Genomic DNA, 17,577 nt, shown 5'->3' on the forward strand with positions numbered 1-17,577 from the left:
AGAAGATAAAACCTGGCTTTTTAGGGGATTGTGGTGCAGACGTTGAAATGTAGTTACAAGGTCACCAGCATCTTAACATAGCAGAGATTTTTTTTTATTGCTTTGGAGGGTTTCTCTAGAGCAGCTTTAGATTTTTGGCATTTTAGAAAGTTTCAGAGTATACTTAATCCAGAGTAGAAGAAGCTCAGGCATCAGAGGGATGAGGACGGTTGCTTTGTGCAGCAGTTGCATTGGATAGTACTCACTGCCAATTTCCAGAGATCATTTTGAAATCTAGGTAGTAGGAAAGTTAAACTTCAGCCCTTTAGTAGCCTGAGTGAGAAGACTTAAGCCCTACTGATATACTTCGCATAGTTGCAGATAGCTAGAAGATGAAGCAGCCCTGTTTGATTTAAGCGAGGGGTGGCATTCCGAATGCTGGGGAGAGGCTGGAACAGGTTCTCCAATTCTGTAAGCTTAGTAAACCCAGGAGACAGGTACCCACTGTGGAGAACTGCAAGCCTGGTCAAAGGCTTCTTGCAATTTCTTAAGAGTTTCATCAACACCATTATTCACCAAAGAGAGGTCAAAGTAGTGAGAATATTGACTACGGATGGCCTCAGAGTCCTTCTGCAGCTGCTGCAGGGCTTCAGTCTGCAAAGAAGAGAGCCATAGCTGAAGCAGCAGCCCCAATTCATAGCAGCCAAGGGAAGGTTTTGATCAGGTACTGGTTATATTAACTGGTTCCCTATCTACTATTATTTTCCTTTTTTTTTTTTTTGTTTGTCTGTTTTTCAAGACACCGTTTCTCTGTGTAACCAGTCCTTGCTATCCTGGAACTTGCTCTGTAGACTAGGCCAACTAAGATCCACCTGCCTCTGCCTCCCAAACTGGGATTAAAGGCATGCACCATCACCACCTGGCTAAAACAGTTCTTTATGTTGTGACCTCTAAACATCAAGTTATTTTCATTGATACAGTGTTTGCCAAAGGTGTTGTGGCCCACAGGTTGAGTGAGAACCACTGTACTAAAGGATCCCAAATTAATCCTAATTATAAATAGAGCCCTCTGAAAGGCCAGTAGCAACCTAGCATAGGCTTCATTAGTACCATCCACTTAAGCCTCATCCCTTTGTACATAGAAAAGCCATTTTTAACAACCACTGAGTTGTAATCCTAGGATAAGGAAAAAGATTATTGACAATAGGCTTCTAGCTCCAATGTTTAGCGTTAGTAAAAATGTATAGAGAAATACATGCCATGGTAGTGGTGGTGGGGATACTTTTAACATCAGAGTGAAATACCCAAGTACAGAATTAGAAAGGATTGAATGATAAGAAACCACTAACCCAGTGGAAACAAGAACTAAGGACAGCCAGAAAATTCATACACAAGCAACACAAACAGCTGTTTTGTTCGTGTGACAGTCTCAATATATATGTTCTGACTTTGAACTCTAGCCCAGGCTGGCCTCAAACTCTTAGTAGTCCAGATTGGCCTTGAGCTTGCTATGTAACTTAACTAAGGCGCTGGACTCTTGATCCTCCTTTTATCCCTCCTCAAATGGTGGAATTGTGACTCTCAATAGCAAGAAAATAATCTCTTTGCCACACTTATAAAATATAGGCAAAAAAATTTAAAATGCAATGAATGACATGCTATAGAGGAAAGCAAACAGCCACTCTTGCAGACTCCTCTCCCTTTGTAGCCATACTGTACCCCATGGTGGTTCTGGTGCCACACCTGTCCTTCATAGCTCCCTCTGCTCTGTCATGAGTCTCATCAGATTCAAGATTTACTCAACTGTCCATCTTAGTTATAACATCTGTATTATCTAGGACAATGACGGCGTGACTTGTTTAATTACTATCTCTTGAATGAAGCATGCATGCCCTTTTGTCTTAACCTTGGAGGAAACAGCTAACCATGATCTAGAAGGAGTGAACCTCCACCCACCTTGCATGACCCATTTCCCACCTGAGTGCCCTGATCAGTAGGTTCGATGAACACAATGAAAGGTGAAAGCTCAGCTGTCCGAACAATCTTCAGGGTCTAGGAAATGAAGGAAAAAAAGAAACAACAAACCCAGCTGTCTGTTAAAGTGTATTCCTTCTAATAAAGCATTACCAATCCCCAATACCACTTAGCATTGTTTCCAGTTACTACTGTTCTTGCATCAGGCTGGCTCCATTAAAAATTTAGGAAGCAAACCTGAACTTCCAAGTTTCCAGGAGCTCTACTTTTCATCACCCCTCCCCCCATTATATGGGTGAACCCACTGTTCTTGCCTTTGTGTGCCTACTCACCTGGGGCTCAATGTCAAGGATGGCAATCTTGTCCTGCTTATGAATCTGGTGCACTGTTTCGAATTTAGTGCCAAACATGTTGCCCTGATAGCTGCCAAACTCCAAGAACTCGTTGGCAGAGATGTTCCTTGTCATTTCCTCTGTTGAGATGAAGTGATATTCCTTTCCATCTTCTTCATTCTTCCTTGGTGGCCGTGTTGTATCTGTGTACAAGGACTCTCTTGATCCTTGCCATCTCTTAATGGCTTGGCCCAAAGTGTCTGTATGGAAACCCTACCCATGTTTGGGGCAGATAATATAATAGAGAGATGTTCTTCCCATGAACTCCTGAAGGGCTGATGTTAGGACGCAGTACAGACCAGAAAATCCTTCCACCCAGAATATATTTAAAATTCAAGAGACAGCCCCATGCAGAATATTTACATCATTCTTCCTACATAAAGCCAACGAACCCAGGAATACTGAAACTTAGAAAGGAAAGCTAAAACAATATAAATCTACAGGCTGTGGTAGAGAATTTATGGAAATCTGGTTTCTTTAGAAAAATAGTTTATATGTGTGTGTGCACATGTATGTTATGCCCATGAAGGCCAGAATAAGGCATATGGTGAACTATGCCTGGGCAGGGCGAAGCCAGAGGAACTGGTGGAGGTCCGTAGTGGTCCTGATGTGCAAATCGGTCGTCCAACCTGGGTATAGGGGCGAAAGACTAATCGAACCATCTAGTAGCTGGTTCCCTCTGAAGTTTCCCTCAGGATAGCTGGCGCTCTCGCAGAACAGTTTTATCCGGTAAAGCGAATGATTAGAGGTCTTGGGGCCGAAACAATCTCAACCTATTCTCAAACTTTAAATGGGTAAGAAGCCCGGCTCACTGGCATGGAGCCGGGCGCGTGGAATGCGAGTGCCTAGTGTGTGGGCCACTTTTGGCAAGCAGAACTGGCGCTGTGGGATGAACTGAACGCCTTAAATCTGTACCTTAGATCTGCAGGTACAGGTGGTTGTAAAATGCCTAATGTTGGGTTCTGGGAAGCAAACTCTGGTCTTCTGCAAGAACAGCAAGCACTCAGTCACAGAGCTATCTCTCCAGCCCTGTTTCTTTTTTATGACATGGAAAGAAGAACACATTGGTTTGATTTAAACATTTTGTTAAAATGTTAGGGCTGGCAATTTCTCAGTAGGTAAAAGCACTTGCCACAGAAAGCTTATGACCTGAGTTCAACTCTGGGAACAACATATGGTGGAAGGAAAGAACAGATAAATTAGGTAGACAGTAGAGGACACTGAGAAATCATTTATAAAGTAATACACGTAAAAGTTCTTGCTTAGTATTTTTTCTTTTTAGTTTTTCAAGAGAGGTTTCTCTGTGTACCTCTGGCTGTCCTGAAACTCATGTCCTAGACCAGGGTGGCCTTGAACTTAGAGATACACCTGCCTCTGCCTCCCCAGTGCTGAGATTTAAGGCACATTGTACCATGCATGAGGGGGGCAGCCTGTATATGACAGGTCTGTTGAACTTGTCTGACCATGTCTCTTCCTCAAGAGGGAACTAGAACACATTACAGATGGTTGTGAGCCACCATGTGGTAGCTGGGAATTGAACTCAGGACCTTTGGAAGAGCAGGCAGGGCTCTTAACCGCTGAGCCATCTCTCCAGCCCCCATTCACAGTCTTAATTTTGTGCCATGGGACAATAGTCTGTACCCTGTCACTTGTGTTTTAAATAAATGCTGACTGGCCAGTAGTCAGGTAGGAAGTATAGGTGGGGTGACCAGGCAGGAAGTAGAGGCGGGGCAACAAGAATTCTGGGAAGAGGAAAGCTCAATCTACAGTCATCATCCAGACACAGAGGAAGCCAAACACAGAGCAAACAAGATGTGACTGCCATGCTGAAAAAGGTACCAAGCCACGTGGCTAACACAGATGAGAATTATGGGCTGATATAAGTTAAGAGTTAATATGAAGCCCAAGCTAATAGGTCAATCAGTTTATAATTAATGTAGGCCTCTGTGTATTTACTTGGGACTAAACAGAGTGGGACCTGGTGGGACAGAAACCTCTGTCAACAATTTTTTTTCCAGTCAGGGTTTCTCTGTGTAGCTTTGGAACTTGTCTTTCAAGTTGCTCTGTAGACCAGGCTGGCCTTGAATGAATTCACAGAGATCCGCCTGCCTCTGCTTCCTGAGAGTTGGAATTAAAGGTGTGTGCCACCACCGCCCGGCAATAATTTTTAAAAAAATGTTGTTTACTACAGGTACTGTTATATGGAATAAAAGAAGAAAACAAGTTATTTTGTTATTTCAAGCAATTATAAGTACACACTGGTCTGTGTGTGAGAGAGAGAGATAGAGAGATGCCATGATGTGCATATGAAAGTTAGAGGACAACCTGCAGGAGCCAGTTCTCTCCTACCATGTGGGATCTAGGAATCTGACTCATGTTGTTAGGGTTAGCAGTCCTCTCCCCAGCCTGCTCATAAGTACATGTTTATGTTTCTAAATTTTTAGGGTTTTTTGTGTGTGTGTTGGTGCATATGTTCATATATAAAGGAGCTGTTGGGCAACATTTCTCAGGAGCTGTACACCTCTTTTCTTTTTAAGATAGGGTCTTCTCATTGGCTTTGAGCACAGTCAAGAAAGCTACAGATCTTCTATCTCCACTTCCATGGGTTCAAAGTACATGCCACCATGCCAGGCTTTTCAATGTGTATTCCAAAGACTGTAATCAGGACCTCACATTTTCCAAGAACTTATCTCCCCATTCCCTAAAATTTCAGTGCTCATTATTAAACATTTAAAAAAACAGGACCATAAGACATTTCAGAAGAATACTGATGCTAAATTCAGTAATATGATATTGCTGCCTGTCTCTTAGGCATAATGTTCCCCTGTAAGGCACCTGAGAAATACTTACATGGGACAGGGTATACAAACTTCTCTGGATTCTGGCTGAGCAGAGCATTCTTAATATGGCTGCGACCTACCCCACTGGCTCCTGTGTGAGGATAAAGAAAACCTTCCATCACTTTCATCCAAAAACATTTGTGGGAACAATACAGGGAATGGGAGATGGATTTCTATATCCCAGTGCTCAGAGTGGCTACAAGATGAAAATAGTTTGATGTTACAACAGTCCTTAGAGCCATCAAGAAGATTTGAGGCCACCTTGTAGCTTCAATTCCTTAGTATCTATTTGCATGAGGAGAAGTCTTTCTAAGGCTCAAAAGTTAAGATGTAGAACATAATTGCTATTTCCACAGAGGAACCAGCTACTGTGTAGTTTTTTGTTTATTTTGTAAGCCAACCAAATAGGTGGACAAATGTAGCAAACCTAATCTAAAAGAATTAGATGCTAAGTAGAAAAATTTGTAATGAGAATTGGATCCAAATAGATTACTTGTAAGATCCAGAAACTTCTTTATAATACATGAAGTTGAAGTATCCAAAAGACCACACTTCATTTTTTCCTCACTGCCTTTCTTGAAGAAGGGTGGACACATAATACAGGATTGGAAATAAGGACAGAATTGTGCTCTTGAATTAGCAAAGCTGTGAAAAGATACCGATCAGCACCAGGGTCTTCCTCTTGAATGCAGGGAGTCGGACAACTTCCTCATAGGAAACAACATCCAACTGGTCAAAAACTAGAGACAAAGAAAATCAAACCATATTAATTTTCAGAGGTGGAGTGGTAAAGCACTGGCTGGGGTTAAGGAGCTAACACCTGATCCAGCAAGGAGATACAGTTGAGCGTGGTGGTGCAGGACTGAGGCCTTGGCTCCAAAAAAGAAAACAAAATAAAGGGAGAGAGACCATGCATGAAATTAGGGGTGTTTGCTGGGAGGGATGTTGGATATTTCTATGTGATAAGGAAGTATGATAGATACTAAAACAAAGCAGAAAGTGGACAGACTACTAGCCTTCCAGAATAGGCATTGGGATTGTCTTTCTGACTGCAGTGAGTTTGTGAAGATGAAATGTGTAAGGGAAAACCAAAAGAAATGGAATACTTTCTATATACTAAACATCCCATTACATACTGCATCCTCACCTTTTTCCTTCTGGTTAAAGAGGTGGAGAAACATTCATGCTACTGGGACCTTGGAGGAAGGAGCCACAGAAAACTTACTTGAACTGTGCTTAGCCAGATACTTGTCTTTATACTTCTTCTTCTTCCCAAAGGGACTGCAGCTTGGAGCTTCATTTGGAGCAGATTGAGCCACACTTGCCACTCTCCTGTGAGAAACAAATGACCAAAGCTCAGTAGATCCTCAGTATAAAAGTATGTGACACATTAGAATACCTACCTTCTTTTCTGTAGTGAAGTTTTGAGACTGACCTACTTCTTTGACTCTGTAACGTTTTTCAGGCAGAGATGGCCTCACCCACTTCTTTTCCTTTCTTCTCTGCAGTTTTATGTGGTCACCCAGGTACTTGGCAGTGGAAAAAAAAATAATCCCTCCCCCTCTTAGTGCAGCCTATTCTTCCACCTTTGAGTTGAGAGCTGGAAAATCAGTCTGACACTCACTTCACCATAAGAAATATACAACAACTCTAATCTATAAATGAAGCACAGGTATGCATATATAACCACATACATGGCTAAAGCAATAACTTCAGTAAGAATACCACCTATCATTGTGTAATTTATGCTGATGTTTCTATGTATTATCTTTTGTTTTGAGACAGGGTCTATGTAGCCCAGGTGGCACTGAACCTGCCTCAGTCTTGAGCATTCTGAATTACAGGCCTGAGCTATGATACGTGATCCTCACTTTAAAAAAAAAAAAAAAAACATACCTGTTACAGCCTACTAACTTGATTCATGCCTCATTAATAAGTCATGAGCCACAGCTTCACATTGTGTCCTCCTGGGTCTTTCTCAAGTTATCTGCCTTTCCTGATCTTCCAATGCTCATTACCAGGTGTTAGCTCTGAAATGGCCCAGAATACACAGACAGCATACTCAAGGCTTTGACTAATATTTTCAAGGTCTGCACTGTATTTCCTCTGTTGCTCTAACATTAAAATTTATTTCTACAAAACACATCCCGTGTTTTGGTGCTATTTATCATCACTGGAAATGGGATCAATAGAATTCTGGCTTAAAACTAAAGGTCTATAGTATGTTTGCAGAGCTGACCCTTTTGGTATTGGATAGATAACTGGATAGGTTGTACTCATGTATTTAGGAATGTGTGTGTGTGTGTGTGTGTGTGTGTGTGTGTGTGTGTGTGTGTGTGAAAAGAGGCCATGAATTTCAAAAAGTATAAAGAGGGATATATGAGAGGTTTGGAAGGAAGAAAGGAAAGGGAGAAATTATGTAATTATAGTATAATCTCAAAAAAAGAAATAATTAGGTCTGAACTAATAATCTTTGAGGTTGTAATGTTATTTTCCACAGGCAGTGGATATGGATTTTTCTACCACTCTAATGGTCATGTGGGGCAGCCTTGCACTAAGTGAGCAATCTGACTAGAGGACAAGAATCTGTATAAAGGACACATACTTAAAATGTGCCGGTTTTAGAAGTTTTCTTAAAAACAGTACCGAGTGGTTGAAGGTACGCAGGAAGCAGGGGGAGGGCTCTATAACTAGTTCCTTTGCCTGCAATAAATGGCCATAAAATGAACCATATCAACTCCTGTGAACCATTCCTTATCCATTACATAAAGCAAACTAGGACATATGTGTAGGAAAAATGAAAAATATACACAAAACAGATTTCTGAAGCTAAGCAATTAGTTACAGCAGGGGCTTTCCACCAGCATAAACGTAGCTCACCATTCCTGCAGCTCAGGAGAAGGGATCAATCCTGCAGACTCCTTGGAAGAGCCTTCCACCCGCCCCTGCCACCAGTTGCTGTCATCTTTGTTGATAATCTGGATAATGTCTCCAGTAATAAACTTCAGTCCTGCCTCCTTACAAGGGATAAGATTGTCCTTTTTGGGATCATAGTCGAACTGTGCTCTCATGAACATCTGGAAAAGAAGGCAAAGAGTACCTCAGGAAAAACACCAGTGGCTAGAGAGCATATACATAAAAAGTCCCACTGTAAGGAAATGGGAAATGAGCAGGAATGAGGCAAGAATAGTAGCAGAGACTCAAACATGTGCAGCTTGGATGTTCCTAACTACTTACTGTTGTGTTTGGAGAAGAACCCAAACTGATTCTTTTAATAAGAAAGTATCTTCCATGAAATGCCAGCTATTGAATCTCAGTTGTCCATCTCAGAGTACAGATCTGCTACCATCCATCTGAAATGGATCTGTTTCCTTGACAAGATACTCTTATGAATATGGTAAAGTTGATAAACCCTTTTCTAGAGGACAGTCTAGCAATATAAATGTGTTTATCATCTTCAAACGTTGACATTTTTGCCCTACCTTGATTACTATGCATTTATCTTACATAAAACGAGCTGCTCGTAATGATTATGTAAATAAGCATGTGTATCACAGCATTATTTTTAAGAGTGAAGTATTAGAAACAATTTAATTTCCTAAGACATACTTATTTATTCATGATAAATGGTTAAGTATCTCCTGAGTATATTACCACACAAAACCTCAACTTTTAGAATATCTAATGTCCTTGGCAATCCTGCTGACTATATGAAATAAGAACATTATTAAACAAAATAACACCCAGAATGGTCAAAAATTTAAAAAAAAGTCATAGAAAAAAGTGACTAGAAGAATTTATATTAGAATTTAATACTGATTTTCTTGGTTAGTTTTTAATAATCAACTTGACATAACCTAGAGTAATCTGGGAAGAGGGAACCTCAATTGAAGAATAGCTTCAGAGTGGCCTGTGGCCATGTCTGTTACAAATTGTGTTGACTGATGACTTGATATGGGAGGAGCCAGACCATTATGGGCAGCATCATCCCAGCATCATCATATGGGCAAGAGGGCTAGTGTAAGAAAGCTAGGAGAGAGCAATCAAGAGAGCAAGCTAGTAAATAGCATTCCTCTGTGTTCCAGCCTCAGATTCCAGCTTTGAGTTTCAACCCTAGCTGGATACATTGTGACCTGGAAATGTAAGCTGAAATAAACCCTTTCCTCCCAAGTTGCTTTAAGTCAGAATGTTCTGTTATAGAACAGAAAGCAAACTTGGACAATGGTCATCTGTGGTAATAACATTAAGGAGCATAAATAAAGCTCAAACAAATAATGAAAGAAATAATGAGCAGAAAGAATTTAAATAGAAAACACCATTGAGAAAACCTAAAAGGGTCAACTGGCTCTTTGAAAAGATTAATGAAATTAAGAACAGGAAGGTTACAGTTTACTAGTAAAAAAGCCACATATAATGGCCCACTCCTTTAATTCTAGCAGGTGGACTCTGTGAGTTCAAGACCAGCTTAGTCTACATAGTGAGTTCCAGGACAGCCAGAGCTACATTGTAAGACTCTGTTTTAAAAAACCAAAGCAAAAACCAATTTACTAGTAAAGATCTTAAAGATATTTAAAAGGTTTTAATAGGATATTGTGATAATCAAGCATGACTGCCCACAGATGGTGGCACATAGGTGAATCTCAGAAACTTGCTGGCCATTCAGCCTAACAGAAATTGTGAGAGACCCTATCTCAAGGGAATAAGTCATTGAGCAGCAAAGAAGAATACCCAACGTCCTCCACTGTCTTCTGAGAGTACACACAACTCTACACACATGTGTATATGTATACACACACTCAAAATGTAATCTTATGAACAACTTCACATCAATACATTTGACAAGATCCTATGGTTCTTCTCTGGTCAAATTTTGAAACAGCTTAAGAAATAAGTTATTCTTTTTTTTTTTTTTCGAGACAGGGTTTCTCTGTAGCTTTTGGAGCCTGTCCTGGAACTCCCTTTGTAGACCAGGCTGGTCTCGAACTCACAGAGATCCGCCTGCCTCTGCCTCCCGAGTGCTGGAGAAATAAGTTATTCTTACCAAAATACAAATAGCAGAGAATTTTAAGCCTCCAAACTCATAACCATAATACCCAAATCTAACAAAAATTGTCTAGTTTCTCTGAGGATCAAGAATATAAAAATCCAAAATGAAATAGTACATCAAACACAGCAATTTATTATAAGGATATGAAGTCACAATCAAACAGGATCTCATTCAGCAACACAGAGTTTGTGACATTAACATAAAATGGAGAAAAATCATATGATCTTGTCACTAGTAACACACAAAGAAAGAAACCAGAAGGTAGCTCCTTGAATCTAATGAATACCTTCAAAAACCTTATAGCTCGAGGCTGCAGGGCTGGTTAAGATGGCAAGTACTGCTCTTCCAGAGGACCTGAGTGTGACTCCCAGCACCCATATTAGGTGGCTCACAACCAGCTCCAGGGAAATCTTGATACTTGGCCTCTATAAGCTCCTGCACTCATATGCACATACACACAGACACATAATTAAAATAATAAAAATAAACTAAAAAACCTACAGTCAACATACTTTACAATGAAATACTAAAAGATTTCTCTTCTATACTGAGAAATAAAGAAATATTACACCATCATCACTTCTACTGGGATTTTATAAAGATGTCTCCTTTCTCCAAAATGATATGGAGATTTAATGCAGCGATAAATACATAGACCAACTACACAAAATATGCCTACATATATGACTTACGATAAAAGTGATGGGGCATATATCATATGAACAGGATGTTTACTTCAATTAATAGTATTGAGTCTACTGATATCCATATGGAAAAATTGAAACCTTTACCTCTTACTTTACAATAACCTACACAAAAATCAATTTAATTCTACATGGGTTTAGAAAAAAATATAGAAGAGTGTCCTTTTGACCTTGTAAGCAAAAAGAAAATTAAACAAACATAAAGTGTTGATTATATGAGGGAAAAAGGTAGCAATTTTGATTTCATTAGTCAATTAGAATCTTCTTTAGTCATTAATGGTACCATGAAGAAAATTAAAAAGGAGCATATTTGAGATACACATGACAAAGGACTCTTCACTTCAGAAAATATGAGAGACTCCTACAATTTGGTAAGAAAAAATTCAAGTTTTACCAAACAAGTATATTTAAGTGGCAAAAAAACATATAAATAGTAAAGGAAGCATTTCCCAATTATCAGAGAAATACAATGAGAATTATGACATAATATGCACCCAGATAATGGCCAAACAAACAAAACCAGACAATTCTAAATTTTGGTGAAAAATATGGAAGAAACAGAAGTGTCATACAAGTATATTTGAGAATATAAAATGGAACAACTACTTTCAAAGACTGCTGGGCAATATCTTCTAAAATTAAAACATACCTGTGCCTTAAAACCCATCAATTTTATCCCCCAAAGTAAAGGTATAAAGCACACATTCAACAAAGTTCATAGCAAAAAAAAGCTGGAAACCTAAAAGTTCAGCAGTATCAGAATGGATGAGTAACTACAGCACATTTATACAATGAATCAGAGAAACTGAATCATCTATTGCTACAAGTAACCTGGATGATTAATTTAACAATTCTGAATAAATGCAATGGCATTCAAAAGAATTCCTACAATATAGTTCAATTTAAATAAATTTCAAAATGAAGTAAAATTCTTCTCTTATGTTATAAGTCAGGGTTTTGGTAATAAGGCGTCATAGATGCTGGACATATTCTGCTGTGGGACAATGCTCCTGTACCCTGTAAAGATTTGTCATTTTTATTGGTTTAATAAAATGCTGATTGGCCAGTACAGAGGCAGGAAGTATAGGCAGGATGAACAGACTAGAAGAATTCTAAGAAGAGGAAAGGCTCAGTTTGCAGCTGTCATCCAGAAGCAGAGAAAGCAAGATGAGAAAGCCTCACTGATAAAAGGTACCAAGCCACGTGGCTAACATAGACAAGAATTATGGGTTAATTTAAGTTGTAAGAACCACTTAAATAATATGGCTGAGCTAAGAGGCAGAACAGTTTATAATTAATATAAGCCTCTGTGTGTTTTGCTGTGACTGAATGGCTGCAGGACTGTGCAGGACAGAAACTTCCATCTACAATATTCTGACTTTTGAATTGGCTCAATTTATGTGCTCAGTTTATGAATACATACAAGTTTTATACTTGTGATTTATTCACTTTGTTATATGTATGTACATAAACAACAAAACTTCAATTTAAAAGCTTAAGACTATACTATCATACTACAGGTAGCCTATGATAGAAATTTCAGGTTTGATATTTTATTTATTTTTATTTGTTTTTACTTATGTGTACATATGTGCAGTTGCCTGCGGAGACCAGAAGATCTGATCCCCTAGAGCTAGAGTTATAGACAGACTACTGTGAGGTACCTGATGTGGGTACTATGAACCAAACTCAGGTCCTCGACCATCTCTCCAACCTGAGATATTTTTAAAAACCAAACCTTTTGCACATCCATTTTCCAAGGTCCTGTCCCATCTATTCCTCAACTACTAATAACCTGTTCCTATCACCTCCATCATTGTCTTCTTCCTCAAAGAAAAAGGAATAAAGTGCTGAGTGTTGAGTTGATATAGTGCTTACCTTCCAAGGATGAGGGAACTCAGTTTGATCCTCAGAACTCACATTAAAAAATTAAGCTTAGTGTCATACACTTTTATAAACCCAGAGCTGGGAAGGCAGAGACAGAGGATCCCTGAGGCTCACTAGCCAACCAACCTAATCTAATTGTTGAGATTCAGACTAGGATGGGGCTCAGTGGAACTTTGTCTCAAAGAAAGGGAAACTAGTGAGATATCTCAGTTGATAAAGTGCCTACCACACAACCATGAGGACCTAAGTTTAGATTCCCAGAGTCCACTCAAAAGGCCAGGCATGATGATGTGCTCCCTGTAATTCCAGTACTAGGGGAAGACAGTTAGGGAAGAGACATGTGAATACCTGAAGCCCATTGGCCAACCATTCTATCCAAATTAGTAAATTTCAGGTTCCCTGAGAGACACTGCTTCAAAAAAATAAAGGTGAAGTGAGGTAAAGAAAACACATTTAATATCAACCTCTAGCCTCCACACTCATACACACACATGTATTCATGCACATACACACTCAAAGGACACCCCCTACATATAGACAAAGATGAATGACACCTAAGGAATAACACCCAAGGTTGTCCTCTGCCATCCACACATGTGCACTTGGACAGAAATGAACAAGCATACAGAAATAAGAAAGAAAAGAAAAGAAAGAAGAAAAAGAGATGAGCTCTTATATTTTAGTTGAGAGAATGCATAATAGGATTCTACACCAAGCAGATAAACACCTGTAAGAGACTCAGAACTTAGTTATAGAATTGTGTCACTTTTAATAAAATCTCAAAGAACACAAAACAGCACAACAGAGAAAATTGTATTACATACCTGTAGTGCAGGAAGACGACTCTGCTGATTAGGAATTACTTTTAATGAGATCATTCCTTTGGTTTCCTTCTATTTAAAGAAAAAAGAAAAATGAGACTGTAAAGAAAACTAACTTGGGTGACATGAGTTTCCACTATAGAACCATCTTTATAGTTTGAGCTTTGGTCAGATACTACCTCCTGAACCATGAGAATGTCATATGCTCCCTATGCCAGCATAACCAAAGACAAAAATAATAAAGCAAAACCTCATGACTTTCTCCTCTTCTGCTCTTGGTCCCCAAAAGATTCCTTGAACTTCCTAAAATGATCACAAATATACCCATACTTTTTTCTACCCCAATGCAAAGATTCAAATATTATAGTCACACATAAACATGATGCACACATATGTAATTTTGTTTTGGTTTTTCTATATAGCTGAGGCTTTCCTTAAACTATGACCTGTAGTAGTATGTTTTCATCAGGACTGCCAGCCCGCAAATAATGACACAGAGACTTATTATTAATTATGAAAGTTTGGCCTTAGGCTTTTTTCCAACTAGCTCTTATGACTTAATTAGCCTGTTTTTAGTGATCTACACTCTGCCATATGGCTTCGTTACCTCTCCTCTGTACCATATGTCTGACCTCTTCAATGTCTCTCACTGGCGTCTCTGAAACACCTAGATTCACCCCAAGTTCCTCTATCTTCCTGGAAGTCCCACCTATTCTCTCCTGCCGAGCTACTGGCCTTTTAGCTCATTATTAAACCAATTACAGTGACACATCTTCACACAGTGTAAACATTCCACAACAATGACCCTTCCGTGTACTCAGGTTTTCTCTTTGGATTGCCAGCTCACAAATAATGACATGGAGACTTAGTATTAATTATGAAATCTAGGCCTTAACTTAGGCTTGTCCCACTAGTTCTTGTAAATTAAATTAATCCATTTATTTTAATCTACGTTCTGCCATGTGGCTTGTTCCCTCACTTCTCCATACTGCCCATACTGCTTGCTCTCCATATAGCTGGTCACTCTGCCTTCTTTTTCCCATTGTTCTCTCTCTGCCCAGAAGTCCTGCCTAGCTTTTTATTATGCCAAACGCAGCCATACATTTCCACACAGGGTACAAACACCCCACAACACTTGTGCGTCAGGCTCCCAAGCGGTAACACAACTAACTACAAGTAGATACAAGTTTAACTTGTTAGTTTTTAAAAAAATTATTCAGTTTGGTTTTGTTTGCTTGTTTTGAGCCAGGCATCATTCTGGAATACAGCCTGGAATTCACTATATGGCCCAGGATAGCCTGGAAATCAAGTGATAGTCTGCTTTGACCTCCTAAGAACTGTTATTATAGGCATGAGCTATTGTACCCAGCTCAATGATTTTGTAATTTTGTTACCATAAGTATAGATGATCATCCTCTTTTTTTTCCCTTGGTATAGATTTTATTTGTACTTTACATGTTCTAAATACAAGTTTTCTGACCAAATATTAACAATAGTTTCTTTGATTATTTAGATTATCTTTTTACTTTGTTTTTTTCTTTTTTTATTGAAAAAAAAATTTCTGCCTCCTCCCAGCCTCCCATTTCCCTCCCCCTCCTCCCACTCCTCTCCCCCTCCCCCCCACTCCTCTCCCCCTCCCTCTCCAGTCCAAAGAGCAGTCAGGGTTCCCTGCCCTGTGGAAAGTCCAAGGTCCTCCCCTCTCCATCCAGGTCTAGGAAGGTGAGCATCCAAACTGGCTAGGCTCCCACAAAGCCAGAACATGAAGTAGGTTCAAAACCCAGTGCCATTGTCCTTGGCTTCTCATAAGCCCTCTCTTATTCTTGCAAGTTGAATAATAAAAATACACTCAACTATCCCATACAAATGTTTTCAAGTTATGTATACATTGTATAATGGCTAAACAGTTAATTAACATATGTATTGCCTCACTACTTATTTTTGTTGTGAGAATACTTGAGATCTACTCTCAGTATTTTTAAAAATATAATTCATAATTATTATAGTAACCATGCTGTACTATGGAGTTATTTTAAATGCATTCATCTTATTTATGTGGAATTTTATAGCTTTTATTGCTCCATGATCCCCACCCATCCCTAGTCCCTGATCAAGACCTTCCACTCTCTACTTCTACAGGTGTGCCTTTCTGGATTCTACATATATATTAGTTTATGTGATGTCTATCTTTCTGTGTCTGGCTTGTTTATACAATGTCCTCCTGGTTCACCCATGTTGTAACAAATAATGAGATTTCCTTCTTGTATAAGACAGAACAGTAAGTATTCCATAGTATGTATATACCATATATTTCTACTGCATTGGACCACTGACTCCAAGCCTGCCTAGAATGAATTGTGCTGTAGGAATTAAGCATATTTTCAAAAAGTTGTTGGCCAACAGTTTTTTGTTTATTTTCTATGGTTTCATATTAGCTTATGTTTTTCTAATAAGAATTAGATTTCTCTAGAATGATCAGCTCTTTTCTAGTGTACCATCTTCTTAGCATATGCTCATTTACAAGCAGCCAGTATGAAAGACCCACTTGAAGAGTCAATTTTTCTGGCATCACTCTTGTTACTAACTATGATATTACTGGAGAATCCAGGAATAATTAGGTAGCATATTCAAAAAGGAAGTTTAGAGAGTTTCAGGAAAGATGTATTCATACAGGTATGCATATCCTCAGGAAGAACTCTCTTGCTGGATCTTTTGAGGATGTCCACACCTGTGTGAAACTGGTACCTACAGGAGCAGGTTTGGCAAGTAAGAATAGGGACATAAATACCTTTTCTAACTTCTTGCTGAATCCACTGAAGCACAACTGATATATACATTAAAATCAGCTTGTTGAAGCACAAGACAAAATGAAGAAGATGGCAAAATGTCAGGAAGAGCAAACAGGAGAGGCAGCCCAAACACCACACACAATACTGCACATAAAAGATTCTGAGAATACAGACTGAATGAAGCTAACCCACCTGCTCAAAGCCAGAGCAAGAATACAGTACACCACAATCTCTAGATGCCCAGCACAACATTCTTGTCATTTTATGAGACTGATGTTCAGTTATTGGCCCTGCTCTGCAGTTTTACTAAATTAAAGCAGAGAAACATCATTTCTTGGACAGAAGATCAGAAGTGATAACAGCCCTCTCAATAAGGTAACCATGCTTTTGCAGAGAAATGAGATATAGACACCAGTGCCCATTAACCCTTCATGAATACAGAAGACAGTCTTTCTCTAGTACAGAAAATACGCACCATTGCCTTCTGCAGCTGGTCTACTGAGTGATTAGTCACATTTGTGCCATTGATTTCTAGGATCTCATCCCCCACGTGAAGAGAGCCTGCCATTAAACAAACAAAAACCTCAATGTACAAAAGAGTAAAAATTCAAACAATAGCTGTCAGTATAGCTCAAGAATACCACACAAAAGGAACCACAATCTAGGGTATTTTAGAAAATAAATAAAACTCAGTTATTAGAAATATTTAACTAAGAGAGATAAACAAATATGGTTCAGAATCCATCTAGGACAGTTCAATACTGCCTTGTCCTTCCTGATATCAGTCATCCAAGAGCTTCATAAAAGCATCTCATCTTTGAATTCCTGGAATTAGAACAGCTGCCAACTCCAGGAGACTATTAGCCAGTGAGTTCAATGTTTCTTTTTTTAAATTTTATTTATATTTCATGTACATTGGTGTTTTGCCTATATGTCTATGTGAGGGTGTCAGATCCCCTGGAACTGGAGTAATAGTTGTTAGCTGCTATGTAGGTGCTGGGAACTGAACCCTGGTCCCATGGGAGAACAGTCAGTGTTCCTACCCACTGAGCCATCTCCAGCTCCTAGGTTCAATGTTTCTTTGTTATTGTTAAACTAAACCTCCAATGTGTTTTTATTTTATTTAAATTATTTATTTATTATATAT

General features: G+C 39.0%; 1 protein-coding gene across 2 annotated transcripts in view; it reads right to left on the bottom strand.

Annotated features, from left to right (window-relative positions):
- Positions 1-361: 361 nt before the first annotated feature.
- The window catches only part of LOC121436927 (55 kDa erythrocyte membrane protein), a 32,589-nt gene continuing 15,373 nt past the window's right edge, over positions 362-17,577 (bottom strand). For both annotated transcript variants that reach the window (XM_041636822.1, XM_041636823.1), the window contains 9 exons: positions 16,906-16,991; positions 13,648-13,716; positions 8,066-8,262; positions 6,411-6,517; positions 5,845-5,925; positions 5,196-5,276; positions 2,286-2,488; positions 1,957-2,031; positions 362-633 (listed from right to left, as the gene is read on the bottom strand). In XM_041636822.1, coding sequence (XP_041492756.1) covers positions 457-633; positions 1,957-2,031; positions 2,286-2,488; positions 5,196-5,276; positions 5,845-5,925; positions 6,411-6,517; positions 8,066-8,262; positions 13,648-13,716; positions 16,906-16,991 — 1,076 coding nt within the window. In that variant the 3' untranslated portion in view covers positions 362-456. The remainder of the gene's footprint in view (positions 634-1,956; positions 2,032-2,285; positions 2,489-5,195; positions 5,277-5,844; positions 5,926-6,410; positions 6,518-8,065; positions 8,263-13,647; positions 13,717-16,905; positions 16,992-17,577) is intronic.

This window comes from Microtus oregoni, unplaced genomic scaffold (genome assembly GCF_018167655.1).
Source record: "Microtus oregoni isolate MIOR12 unplaced genomic scaffold, Mior012 000050F_007, whole genome shotgun sequence".
In the NCBI taxonomy this organism is placed as follows: Eukaryota; Metazoa; Chordata; class Mammalia; order Rodentia; family Cricetidae; genus Microtus; species Microtus oregoni.